The sequence below is a fragment of the Cyprinus carpio genome, chromosome B19 (assembly GCF_018340385.1).
Source record: "Cyprinus carpio isolate SPL01 chromosome B19, ASM1834038v1, whole genome shotgun sequence".
Lineage (NCBI taxonomy): Eukaryota > Metazoa > Chordata > Actinopteri > Cypriniformes > Cyprinidae > Cyprinus > Cyprinus carpio.
This window is the reverse complement of record NC_056615.1, coordinates 25,743,281-25,755,938: the sequence shown is the minus strand read 5'-3', so window position 1 is coordinate 25,755,938 and position 12,658 is coordinate 25,743,281. Positions and strand designations below refer to the sequence as shown.

Sequence of the window (12,658 nt, the reverse complement as noted above, 5' to 3'; positions counted from 1 at the left end):
TATTTAGTATCATTTTTTTTTTACAGTACAATAGTATAATTCCAATAGTAATATATTCTTTATTGATTGGTTTAATTTATATAATTTGAATAATAATAAAACAAAAATATTATTTTTAATAAAATAATTTAAATTACAAGAATTATTATTACATTAGTGAATACTTGTTTTGTTATTTTACAGTATTATTGCAATAGCAATATTACTTTATTTTTTATTTTATAGTTAATTTTATAATATATATTTTTTATTAAAATAATAATAAGTTAGAAATATTTTTTATTAGTAATGATGATAATAATAATGTCACCAAATGGACAAACTGATTACTGTAGCCAAACACTAAATACTCCAAACTTTCCTGACATAAAACATTCAGCAGATAGCCAGTCACATTTAGCACAGATAGCACAGCACTTCTGTCTGAATTACTTCAGTGTTTAGTGCATGCAGACTGATGAGAAAAGCTTCTGACTGGCTGGCGTTCATCTCAATCATCTGCTCTGAGTCGGAGTTATTTCACGGCGTCTCTCTGAGCGTCTCTGACAGCAGGCATTTCCTGTGGGCTCCTTAAAGACGCTGCTATTGTTGAGTCCAGATGCATTCCTTCAGCTCACACACATCGCTGCTCTTATCGCCGCTCTGTCTTCATACCTTAAAAGGCTTTTGTGCTCAAAGTGCCTGTTATTTCTGTATCAGGGTGTTTGCTAGCCGTTATGAGAGGAAGCGCGAGGGGTCCGAGACGCTCCGGGGGGCTTAAAGTTGAACTAAAAACGCCTTTCACAACACATTTTAGTTACATAATGCAACATTTATGAACATAAAAGGAATTAGGGAAGGAAAAAATACAAAGGTACAGTATTGAATGGTATATAATATTGCTACCAGTGTTATTAAATAAAACTAAATCTACTAATATATATATATATAATATATATATATATATATATATATATATATATATATATATATATACATTGAAAAGTTGTGTGCAAGTATTAAAATTACCTAAAAAACTGAATTGAAAAGAAATTAAAACTAAATAAAAATATAAGAAAAATAATAAAAATTTAAATGGCAAAAGAACATAAAAATTGCTAAAAATGTAAAACTAAAATGAAAGTTAAAAAGAAAATAAAATATAAAAAAAAAATAAAAAGAAAAAATAAATGAAATAAGTTTAAATAATTACTAAAAGCACTAACTGGAAATTTAAAAAGAAAATAAAATTGAAGAAAAAACTAAATATAAAAAAATCTAAAAAAAAATTTTTTTAAGTACTAAAATTACTAACTTGAAATAATCTAAAAAAAAATATTTTTTATTAAACTAAAATTAAAATGAAAACTGAAAATATTAAAATAAAAGCTAAATCAAAGAAATATAATAAAATATAAATATTAAATTAAACATTAAAATAAGATTAGGTTCTAAAATTAAGTACAATTAGAAATAAAAAATAAAACTAAAATAAAATAAATTAAACAAATAGATATATAAAGCTAATAAAAATAATAAAAGTGCCTAAAAAATTACTTAAAATTGCAACTAAATCTAAAATGCAAACTGAAAATATAAAAACATTAAGAAAAACAGTATCTTAAAATAGTATATAAATAATACTTATTGCAACAGTATAATTTATTAAATTTTAAAGACTTTCATTCTTTTATTAGTTTATTTATTTATTTATTTATTACAGCTTTTATCGGGGCACTTTGGAGCATGTGCTAAATTATTAAATGTAAATGAACTTGAAATCCGTGTCTTGTCATTTTGTCCAGGGGTCTGGATATCCTGGCGCACACGTGCCCGGTGCGGGATACCCGCCGCAAGCCTCCGTCCTCGACCCGCATGAAACATGGAACCATCACAGACAGGAGGTGCCTGTGTGGTCTCCAAACATGGAGGTGAGTGAAGAGACCAGGACGCTCTTGTGTGACTGAGCGGAGGAACGCTGTTATAACCCCTGCTGTGTGTGTGTGTGTGTGTGTGTGTCAGGATGGGGGCGCTCTGGGGCGGAGTCAGGGGATGCCCGCCCACCTGATGGAGGAGACGCTCATCAAACAGCAGCAGCAGATGGAGGAGGACCAGAGATGGCTGCAGCAGGAGGAGAGCTTCCTGGTACTCACACAGCATCTCTCTCTGCCTCGCTTTGATTCACCAGAAGCCTAGAAGCTTTTCTGAAAGATTTAATAGAAGCTAACCAATAATTTAATCTAAAATCTTTGAAATAAAGTAAAAAAAATGCATATTTAATTATAATATAAACCTTTATAAAATATTACAGATATACAAATATTAAAATACTATAAATTATTATTAGTATTATATGTGAAAAACTTGAAATGTTCAAATTAATTTATTCTTAAAAAGCCATGGAAGTTTCTAGAGTAAAAACAAGAAATAAAGTATTAAATAAAAAAAATACATTTTATAAATATTTAAATATTTATTTTAGATATTTTAAAAAAGAGTATTCAATATTAATAAAACATAACAGATTTACAAATATTAAAACGTTATAAATATGTTTTTATTATTGTTATTGTTAGTAGTAGTAGTAATATTATATGTGGAAACCCTGAAATTGATTTTCAAGCCTGGATTAAAAATTAAATTAAAGATTAAATTAATATAATCTTAAAAAGTCATGGAAATGTCAAGAGTGAAATTAAGCACACACACACACACACACACATATATATATATATATAGTGTGTGTGTATATTTAAATATTTAAATAACAATATTCATAGAATATTATATAATAGTATATTATGCAGTTTATAATAATAATTAGCATTTTTATTTAACTTCTAATTTGATAAAATATATAATAAATATTTATAATAAAAAATGCAATAAAATTATTATACATATTTATTATTAATAATAAACCATTTTACAAATAAATGTGAAGATTGCTATTAAAAAAAGAGTTTTTAATGAAATGAAACGGACTTCCTGCATTTTCTTTGGCTTGTTGGTCACTCTGAGTGTGTTTGCTGTTTGCATCTGTTGTTGTTGTTGTGGTTGTTACTCGGAGGAAGAAATGGAACAAAATGAAGAAGTCCTGATCTCCCAGATTCAGTCCTGAAAACAAAGCTGTAAATCTGTGAGCACCTGCAAACAGAAACCTGCTTCCATCAAACTCTTTTATCCGTCACATGTTCATCTCTGCTAAACGCGGTTAGATCCGTCCCCTCCTGAGTTTCTCAAGCTGTTTAGTTCCAGATGATATTTAAGGCCTCACATTTATAGTAATGTGGGAATGTTGGTGAAATGTTGCTGAGAACAGTTTCCTGCGTGCCGAGAGAGAGGTGTTTAATTGACACTTACCAGATTTGACACGCAAATGATTTTGGCTGTAGATTTGAGGATTGTTGTCAGGAGAGATTGGGCTCTCCGTCCAGTGGAAACTTGGGCGGCCGCTGAGGAGCATTTAGTTTGGCAGTGAAGGTTGGTGGGAATCGCTGGAAACCGTGTGGTTGGTGTACGGTCTGAGAAGCTAAGCGCTGGCTTCTGCTTCCTCTGATTAATGAAAACAAATACTCTTCTCAAAGGGAAAGAATCAGAGTGTGTCTTATCATATATATTATTATATATTATATTATAAATATATATATATATATATTATATATATATATATATATATATCTTAAACAAATTAATTATATAAACAACAATGGTACACATCAAAATATAATTATTTCTACTGAATATTCAATGAATAAATGGTTTATATATTAATAAAGCATAATTCAAAATTTCAATATTCCATTAACCAGAAAACATGTTTATTTATATATCAGTGTTATTTTAGAACCATTGAGGTAATTTTATAGTTTTTATTAATATTTTGAATTTGTTTTTTAATTATCTGTTTTCATTTTATTTTTATTTAAAAAAAGTTTTTTTTTCTGTAGTTTTTTTTATGAATTCTTATTTCAGTTTTAGTTGGTTATTTTAGTACATCAAGTACTAGAACTAAATGAAAATTAGAAATGTTTTTACATTTTAGAAATGCTTTTTACGATTCAAATTGCGTCAGATAAGCTTTACAGTAATAGGCAGAAAAATTGATCATTCAGAAATTCAGACATTTTCAGTTATAATTGTAATTTCAATTTCAACTACAGCTCTACAAAAGATAATATAGTGGCGTTATTCAGTGGTTTCAAGCACAGCTGAGTTAATGTTTGCACAGCATACAATTTCATCCTTGTTTTGAGATGTTTGGATCAACATCATCTAACAAAGTAAATTAAATAAAATCTAGTGCTTTTGCCTAAAAGTTTGAATACAAATATCTTATTTTTCAGCAGTCTGTAAAAGAAAGTCAGATGCAAGAAGCAAAAACATGTGACTGCTATCACTCATGCTTCATTCATTGCACTGGAAATGGAAAGTCAATCGAGCGCAGTGCATTGTGGGATACAGTATTCCATGCAGTTTTATTCTTGGCAAATTCAGACATTCATCTGGGTTTTCCGTGAATAAAAATTTGCATACTGCACATTACTTTTTTTTGTTTTTGTTGGAGCAGTGTGTGTTGTGTGAGTGAGATCAGAGCCTGAGTGCAGTGTTTATCAGCTCAGCAGCACATACCAGGAGCTTTTTCTGCTTGTGTAAAACCAGTGGGAGGAAAGGAAAGCGTGGGATGTGAAAGAGAGGACAGACCGAGAGGAAAAGACGTGTGAGGAGACCCAGTCACAGAGAGAGAGAGAGAGAGAGAGAGAGAGAGAGCTGTGAGTTTCTGCAGTCAGGCTCTTCTGACTCACATCTCTCATCATGGAAACACACACAACTCGCTCTTTCCTCGCCGCGGTGGGCTCACGATCCCTCGGACGCTCCGCTCACAGGATGCATCTCTTCAAGTTCTGTTTCGGAAAGACGGTAACTGGACTTCCATAGTGAGGGATGATGTGGGGTTGGGAAGTTATTTCCAGTTGTTGAGCTTTTGTAGATGCTTTGTTGAGCAAGAACTTGTCGTGAAGTTTGTCACTCCTTCATTGTGGTCTGAGAGATCTTGAGATCAGTCAGAGTTGAAAGTAGACTTGTTTGGGAATTTTAAAATTGTGATTTTCAAGCCTGGAAAAGACATGCAAATTGATATAATTTTTAAAAGTCATTCAAATTCTCGGAGTGAAAATTTGAAAAAATGGAAAAACATTAAATATTTAAATATAATGTATAAATATTTAAACAATAAATAGTGATTTTTTTTTTTTACAATAAATTATAGACTGTATAATTAAATTGTTTATTATTATTGTTATTATTATAAAAAGTTTGCTAATTAATATAATCTTAAAAAGTCAGGAAATAAATCTGTGAAAATAAGATTTAAATAAAAAAAAGTTAAATATTTAAATAGAAAAAAAATTAAATAGTTATAAATATTTATGAAATATTACAATTTTTAAATATCACAATGTTTATTATTGTTATTATTATTATTAATTGTAGTAATGTATCTATGGAGGTATATCTATGTTTGGATATATACATATTTGTATTTTATGTGTGAAAACCTTGATTTTTTTTTTAAATTGTGATTTCCAAGCCTTGAAAAAAGTCTTTCAAAAGTCTTTAAAAAAAGTTTCTAAATTGAAAATAGAAAAGAAAAAAATATATATTTATAATAAAAATGCAATAACATTATTATACACATCTATTATTAATTATAAACATATTAAAAATAAATAAATAAATTAAAAATAGCAATATTAACAAATATAGCTAGTAAATATAGTTATAAAACATATTTAAATATATATAAAAAATATTTCAGTTTTGTTGTTTTTGACGTTGTTGTGCTTTTAATCCAGTATTCACAAATAACTGGAGAAGTCAGTGGAATTCATCAGTCATGTGATGTGTGAATGATGACATAATTAGATTCATATATTTGAGTAATGCTTGTGTTTGTTTAGAAGCCGGAGTCGAGGAACTCGAGGGGCAGCATCGACCGCGAGGACAGCGCTCTCCAGGCCCCGGTGAGCCACTTCCCATGATTCCCTGCTTGTTTTTGTTTCTTCCCTGCGGGAGATTTACAGTGCCACAGCGAGGACACGATCTGCTTCTCACTTCCTGTAAGAGTCGCAGCCAGTAACACCGATCGCACTCCAAACAGATGAAAAACAGCCATCGGAAGGAATTCGTTTAGCAGAGAGCTGAACTCCAGGAATCTGAGACCCTGAGAGGAGAAAGGGGATATTAAAGGGGCATCTTTGACACATAATGAGTGAAAAACATGCGTTGTCTCATAAGAGCTCCACAAACTACCCACAATTCCACAGGGCCCTGATGGGCAGCATGAGTCCAGAGGAGGAGGTGTTTTAATGGCTTGTTTGTGACTGTTTTCTTTCAGATGGGGGATTTGAAAGTTGACAGCCCGCTCTCTATAGACATTTTTTCACGAACACGTCTGTTTCAAGACAAACATACACAGAGCTGGAGTTTCACGCTCAAGTTTTCGGAGACATAGACGGCAGAAGACAGAAGGCCGCATCTGGTCTTGCTTTCATGCTCATACAAAGGACAATCATTTTGTATTTTGTGACCTAAAAAATGTCAACGATAACGTAGAGTCTTTTCGAATTTTCTGGTATCAGTTATTAGCAAAAGTATCCAGAATCCTGCAATGTAATTGTTTATTTATTTATTTCATTTATTTCTTACAATTTTAGAACTAATATTATAAAAAGCTCTTCTGCGTTTAATTTTAGTTAACTATTTAGTAATTTGTAGTGTTTTTTTTGTAATTTTATGCTTGTTATGTGTATATGTTCCCTGAGGGAGATTTACAGTGCCCCGGCGAGTAAATATTTAAATCTAGTTTTCTCACTTCCTGTCATTTATCGCAGCCAGTAATACTGATCAAATCATTTAAAATCCTCTAAACAAATTTAATAGGGCCTCAAATATTCCGGCGGACAGGAATTAATTTAGAGTTTTCTACAGGAATCTGAGAGCCTGAGAGGAGACATCAATCACAGGGAGGGGCAGTTAAATAAATAAGTGGGGTTTTTCTGATGGCAGATTTCCATCTCTGATGTTTAATAAAGATTGAAAAAAAAAGGCGTCATGATAGCACCATTTTTTTATTAATCATTTAATCAGGCCATAATTACAGCAGATCCAGCGACTCGAGGGTCAAACTCATTTTTGGATTCGGTCTCTGAGAACCTGAAATATATATCTAGTTACCAATAAATATACCACAATTAATGCAGGGCCCCTGTTTTAAGCATTGAACAAAAGATGGGGAAGCAGCAGAGAGCAGAGGAGGAGCTTGTTTTAAACGCTTGTTTGTGATTGTGTTTTCTTTCAGATGGGGAAGCAGCACATTTATCAGCCCGTGGGTAAAGCAGGTACGAGCACAGACACTCCTGAATGCACATTTTCAATACAAGTTATACAATGACCGGGCAATGATCGTTTTTTTGCTGTTTACAGGTCATGAAAAACCTGGGAATATCATTAAAAGATTTGATTACCTACATATAAAAAAAAACAAAATATACAAAAAAATTTTTTAAAAATCTCTTTTAAAAAAAATTCACAAATATATAATTGTAATATTTAATGCTAGAAATTTTATTGTTAAACTTAGAATTTTAATATAGAAATGTTGCAGTTTAACAACTTTAATACTAAGTTTTAGTTTTTTTTTATTGTTATTTTTGCATATAGTTTGTTATTTGTTATTTTGTAATATAACATATATCCTATGATAAGCCGCACAGTCCCGGAGGTTAAAGAAATTTCTACAAATAAACATGATGATTCATAAAATATACCAAGCTTTAATACAATGATTATAATGACATGGATATTTGTTTACATTAAGTAAATGTATTAAAAAAAATAAGACTACCCTGTAAGAAAGACTATTTTAAGACTTTTAACTTAATATTTTTTTATATAATAATAATATATATATATATCCCGTATATATGTATATATATATATATGTATATAGATATTGATCTAAATATACAGGTGCATCTCAAAAAAAAATAATAAAGAAAAATAAACATTCAAAATCCAAAACAATTAAATTTAAACAGTTAAAAATGTACAAAAATATTTTAAATTTTTAATTATTATAACTAACAGCTATATTACAGCTAGCCATATATATATATATAATTTTTTTTTTTTTTACAATTTGATGGTATTTGGCATTAATATCAAACAATCATAACAAAAAATCATTTTCATGCAATAACAAACTTGGGATGCATTTCATCCAATCAGAATATTATGCATTTCATCACAATCAGAATTATAAGTTAAAATAAAATCGCATATTAAAGTTGTGTCCCGTGTCATTCAAATAAAAATGTGTTATCCTCCAAATACCTACCAAGCCGCCGCGTCAGGCGCTCCGAGTCACCGCCCGACCCAACCTGAACCTGTTATGGACATATTACACACAGGGGGTCAAGGTGCGTAAAACTCCGTTAACTAAACTGGACTTGCAGGCATTTTGTTTTTTGAACGTCTGGTAGAGGTGAATGCTGAGATGTGTGCAGCATGCTGATTGGCTGTTGTGTTCTGCATGCTGCTCTCACCAACAATAAACTCCACGAACCCTCGAGTTTCCTGCAAACACACACTCACACACATACTGAAGAGTTCGGATAGAGTTGATCTTCGTCAGCAGAACACAGTCCAGCCAAACCTCCAAGAGAAACCACCACACACACACACACACACACACACACACACACTGATCAGGGCACAAATGCTTGCTCAGTAGTGCACCTAAAGTTCAGCCAAAAAAAAACCGAAATAAAACCCAAACAAACAAAAAGACATAAAGACCCTCTCTTACCATCATTATTTCAGGATTATTTATATATTATTATAGTTTGTATTGTCTAAATCATTTTATTATATTATACATTACATTTAAAAGTTAAATTTATGCATTAAATATAAATAAATATTTAACATTTATAACCTTTTTAAATTTTTAAAAAAAAAATAATTAATAAAAAATGGTGGTTGGCTACTTTGTATTTCAGTTAATGTTTATTTTCATTAAAGTAACAAAAGTTTATTATATATATATATAATTTAAAGAGGTTCAAGAAATTAGAATGTTTATGTAATTATATTTAAAATGTTGACAGTTGTGATTTTCAGGCCTAAAAAAATTCCTGAAAGTTACAAAAAATATTCTATATTAAATTTAGTTATTAATTTTGTCAATTTAATCAGATTCAATCAAATCAGAATATTTAATATTTTTATAACAACTTAAATTAATACAAGAAAAATTAACATCATAATGTTAACTTCAACTTACATTAATGTTACTTTCATTCAAGTAACAAAAATGTTTATTTTCTGGTGTTATTTTTAGTTTTAGTTAACTATAATAACGTCACAGGGGTCACGACCCATCTCTCTCTCTCTCTCACACACACACACACGCAAACACACACACACACTCAACCGTGCCAAGAATTTTTTGGGAGCTGTGTTTTTTTTTTTTCATGTAACATATAAAATATGCCAGTATCTACTTTATCCATATTTTTTTCATATTTTAATGTTCCAGTCAATTCTCGTGAGAAGCCTTTGAATATTCAGCTGGATTAAAGACAGCAGAAAAAACAAAAAACACTCTCTTTTCTCGGAAGAGAAACTGAAGAACCTGTTTTTCAGATGGTTTCTGTGTTTCACACACCTGTCTGCAAACGATTGCTAAACACTTTAGAAATCATGTGATGCGAGTCAGATTTGAAATACTAATACTACTTAATAAAAACAATATTCATATATTAATCAAAACTCAACTTTTTTGACTTTTCCCATTTTTTGTATATATAAGCCATATAGTATATTTAAAAGTTTCACTTATATAATAGGTAAAACCTTTAAATCATGTATTTTATTACATTAAATCATTATCAAACCCAATCCTCCTCTCAAACCCCCAATGCTTTGAAAATAACATGAAATTGAAAGTCCTCAGAGAAGCTGAACTAACAGATGTGTTTTGACATCTGAAACATCTGTAGCTGAACAATGCTTTATAATCACATGATCACACCTCCTCTGAACCTGAAGCTGCATGACTTTATTAGTTTGGGTTTGTTTGCTTGTTTTGCATTATTAATCATTTGTTCTGTGTTCCTGCATCCGCTTCTCCTCCACACCACACACGCTCACCTGCTTTATGCTGCACTGTTGCACGTAGCCCTGGAGGGTAAGACCTGTGTGTGTGTGTGTGTGTGTGTGTGTGTGTGTGTGTGTGTGTGTGTGTGTGTTATTCACTGTATGACACTGTCTTCTCACACTCATCTGATTAAAGTCAGCAATGGATGTTTTTCTGTACATCTGTCTCATGGGAATAATTTCTGTTGAAAAATCCATTTTAATTGAAACACAAAGGAAAATAAATTTTTCAAGTATACAATGATGTCTTCAAAAACATGCTTTTATTTTGATTTTAAATAATTTTAATATGATTTTTATTTATGAAATAAAATGTTATATTTACAAATAAAGAATTTGTTGACCTGCATGTTACCATTAATAAAAATTAGAGAATCTATGATATAATATTGTATTTGTTGACCTGCATGTTACCATTAATAAAAATTAGAGAATCTATGATTATAGATTTATCAATTATAATTATGACATACACTTAATAAAATTCCAGTTTTATTCCAATCATTGTATTTATAATCCACTTATAATTATATAATATGAACCTTAAATGATTTTCATTTATCAAAAACTATTGATTTTAATAAAATTACACATAAATCTATTATCTAAAAAAAATTATGAATCACAATTATATTACCCGTTAATTGAAACAAAATGTTTTTAGAAAAATCAATTTAACAAATATGATCATTTCAAAAAAAAGTCACTTAAAATGAGAACTCTTGAATGATTGTTTAGATGTCATTGACCATCAATAAACTGAACTTGGCCACTTTATAATTTTTATTTATCTTTTAGTTTTATCGTTTATAATTTTTCTTCAAAAGAATATTCAACATTCTAATGATGTTTATGAAATTTTATCTGAAGAATAATGAACTTGGCCAATTTTATATATATTAGATTTTTTTAAGTCTTGAAAAGTAATGAAAATTAGTAAATAAAGAAAATTAATTGAAAGCAAGTATAAAAATATTTCATTATTGAGCTCTGTAAGGTCTAACGTAGATCTTTCAGTTTAATCATTGAAACCTAATAAATCAAGTCTGATCTATGTTTGAATAAAATTCATATCCAGTAAAATCTTGGAAAAGTGTTGGAGATTGATTGTCGTCGGTGTGGGAAAGTGTTTTGCTGCCGCCTGCTGGTGTACTGCAGTACTGCAGTAGTGCTGCTGCTCACATCCTGATGCGGTGCTGTCCTCACTGTCAGATCCAGCCTCAGGAGATCAGTCCTCCTCCCACAGCAAACCTGGACCGCTCCAGTGATAAGGTGTATGAGAACGTGACGGGGCTGGTGAAGGCCGTGATCGAGATGTCCAGCCGCATCCAGCCCGCGCCGCCCGAGGAGTACGTCCCCATGGTGAAGGTCAGGAGCAGGGCATGCTGGGATGCTCTCATGACGGCTGTGTCTGTGTGACGTGTGTTTGATGGGTGTCTCTGGTGTCTCCTCTCAGGATGTTGGACAGGCGCCCATGACACCACCAACCACTCACAAAGAGACCATACCATTCTCACACTCCAACAATCAAATAGACTCCATACTCGCCTCAAGAGTTACATCAGGGACTCATCATTTATCATCTTTATCCAGAATACGGTCCCATTCTCTTTGGGACAAAACTCATTTTCAACAATACAATTTTTTAGTACAATACAATGCAGTTTTATATTTAGTTATTTAAAGATTAAATGATTTTTGTTGCATTAACCTTTGCATTATTTGCTTTGAATTAATAATTGTATTAGTGTTTCAATAATTGTTTATTTTATATATATATATATATATATATATATATATATATATATATATATATATATATATATATATATATATATATAATTATATATATATATAATTATATATTATATAATATTTTCATATACTATTTTTGAGACAATGTTATTATCAATAACTAAACCTAACGCTTGACATAAAATATAAATATTAGATGATATGAGAAGGAAAATGAAAATTAGAGCTAAACTGAACTGAACTAGAATTCCTAGAATTAAATAAATCCTGAAACTGAACTAAAGCTAAAACTGCAATACAAAATAAAATATAAATAGCAATATTTAGAAAAAACAAACAAACAAAAAAACCTACAAAACATACTATGCTAAGAAAAAATAAATAAATAAAATAAAATTATTTTGTTGGAAATATTTTGATGATGACCTCTAGATGTCCCAACATATTATATGCATACTATAGTTTGAAATGTGTATAATTACTAATTCACATTAATAATAATAATAATAATAATAATAATAATAATAATAAATGCAATTTTATAATGAAGGTATTTATTTAATTACATTATATTTCTTTCAGCTCCAGTTTATCATATTGTAAATTCAGGATGCATGATTTGGGGAAAATCGGATTTGTTTTTCCCCCCTGATAAAACTTTTTATTGTTATTTCAAATATATAGCGAGGGAAAAAAAACATAT

General features: G+C 30.3%; 1 protein-coding gene and 1 long non-coding RNA gene across 3 annotated transcripts in view; both read left to right on the top strand.

Moving 5' to 3' along the window:
* LOC109058674 (focal adhesion kinase 1-like) overlaps positions 1-12,658 on the top strand; it is a 37,333-nt gene that overhangs the window by 23,571 nt on the left and 1,104 nt on the right. The window contains 6 exon segments of the mRNA XM_042746003.1: positions 1,774-1,910; positions 2,002-2,124; positions 5,940-6,002; positions 7,340-7,420; positions 11,413-11,568; positions 11,657-11,755. Of these exon segments, the coding sequence (XP_042601937.1) occupies positions 1,774-1,910; positions 2,002-2,124; positions 5,940-6,002; positions 7,340-7,420; positions 11,413-11,568; positions 11,657-11,755 (659 nt within the window).
* LOC122134230 lies at positions 8,441-11,686 on the top strand. 2 transcript variants are annotated; one of them, XR_006157224.1, is made up of 4 exons: positions 8,441-8,459; positions 10,223-10,231; positions 11,413-11,568; positions 11,657-11,686. It is a non-coding gene; the product is annotated as an uncharacterized LOC122134230 (long non-coding RNA). The 2 variants fall into 2 exon arrangements; XR_006157223.1 differs by lacking the exon at positions 8,441-8,459 and having other exon boundaries at positions 9,948-10,231.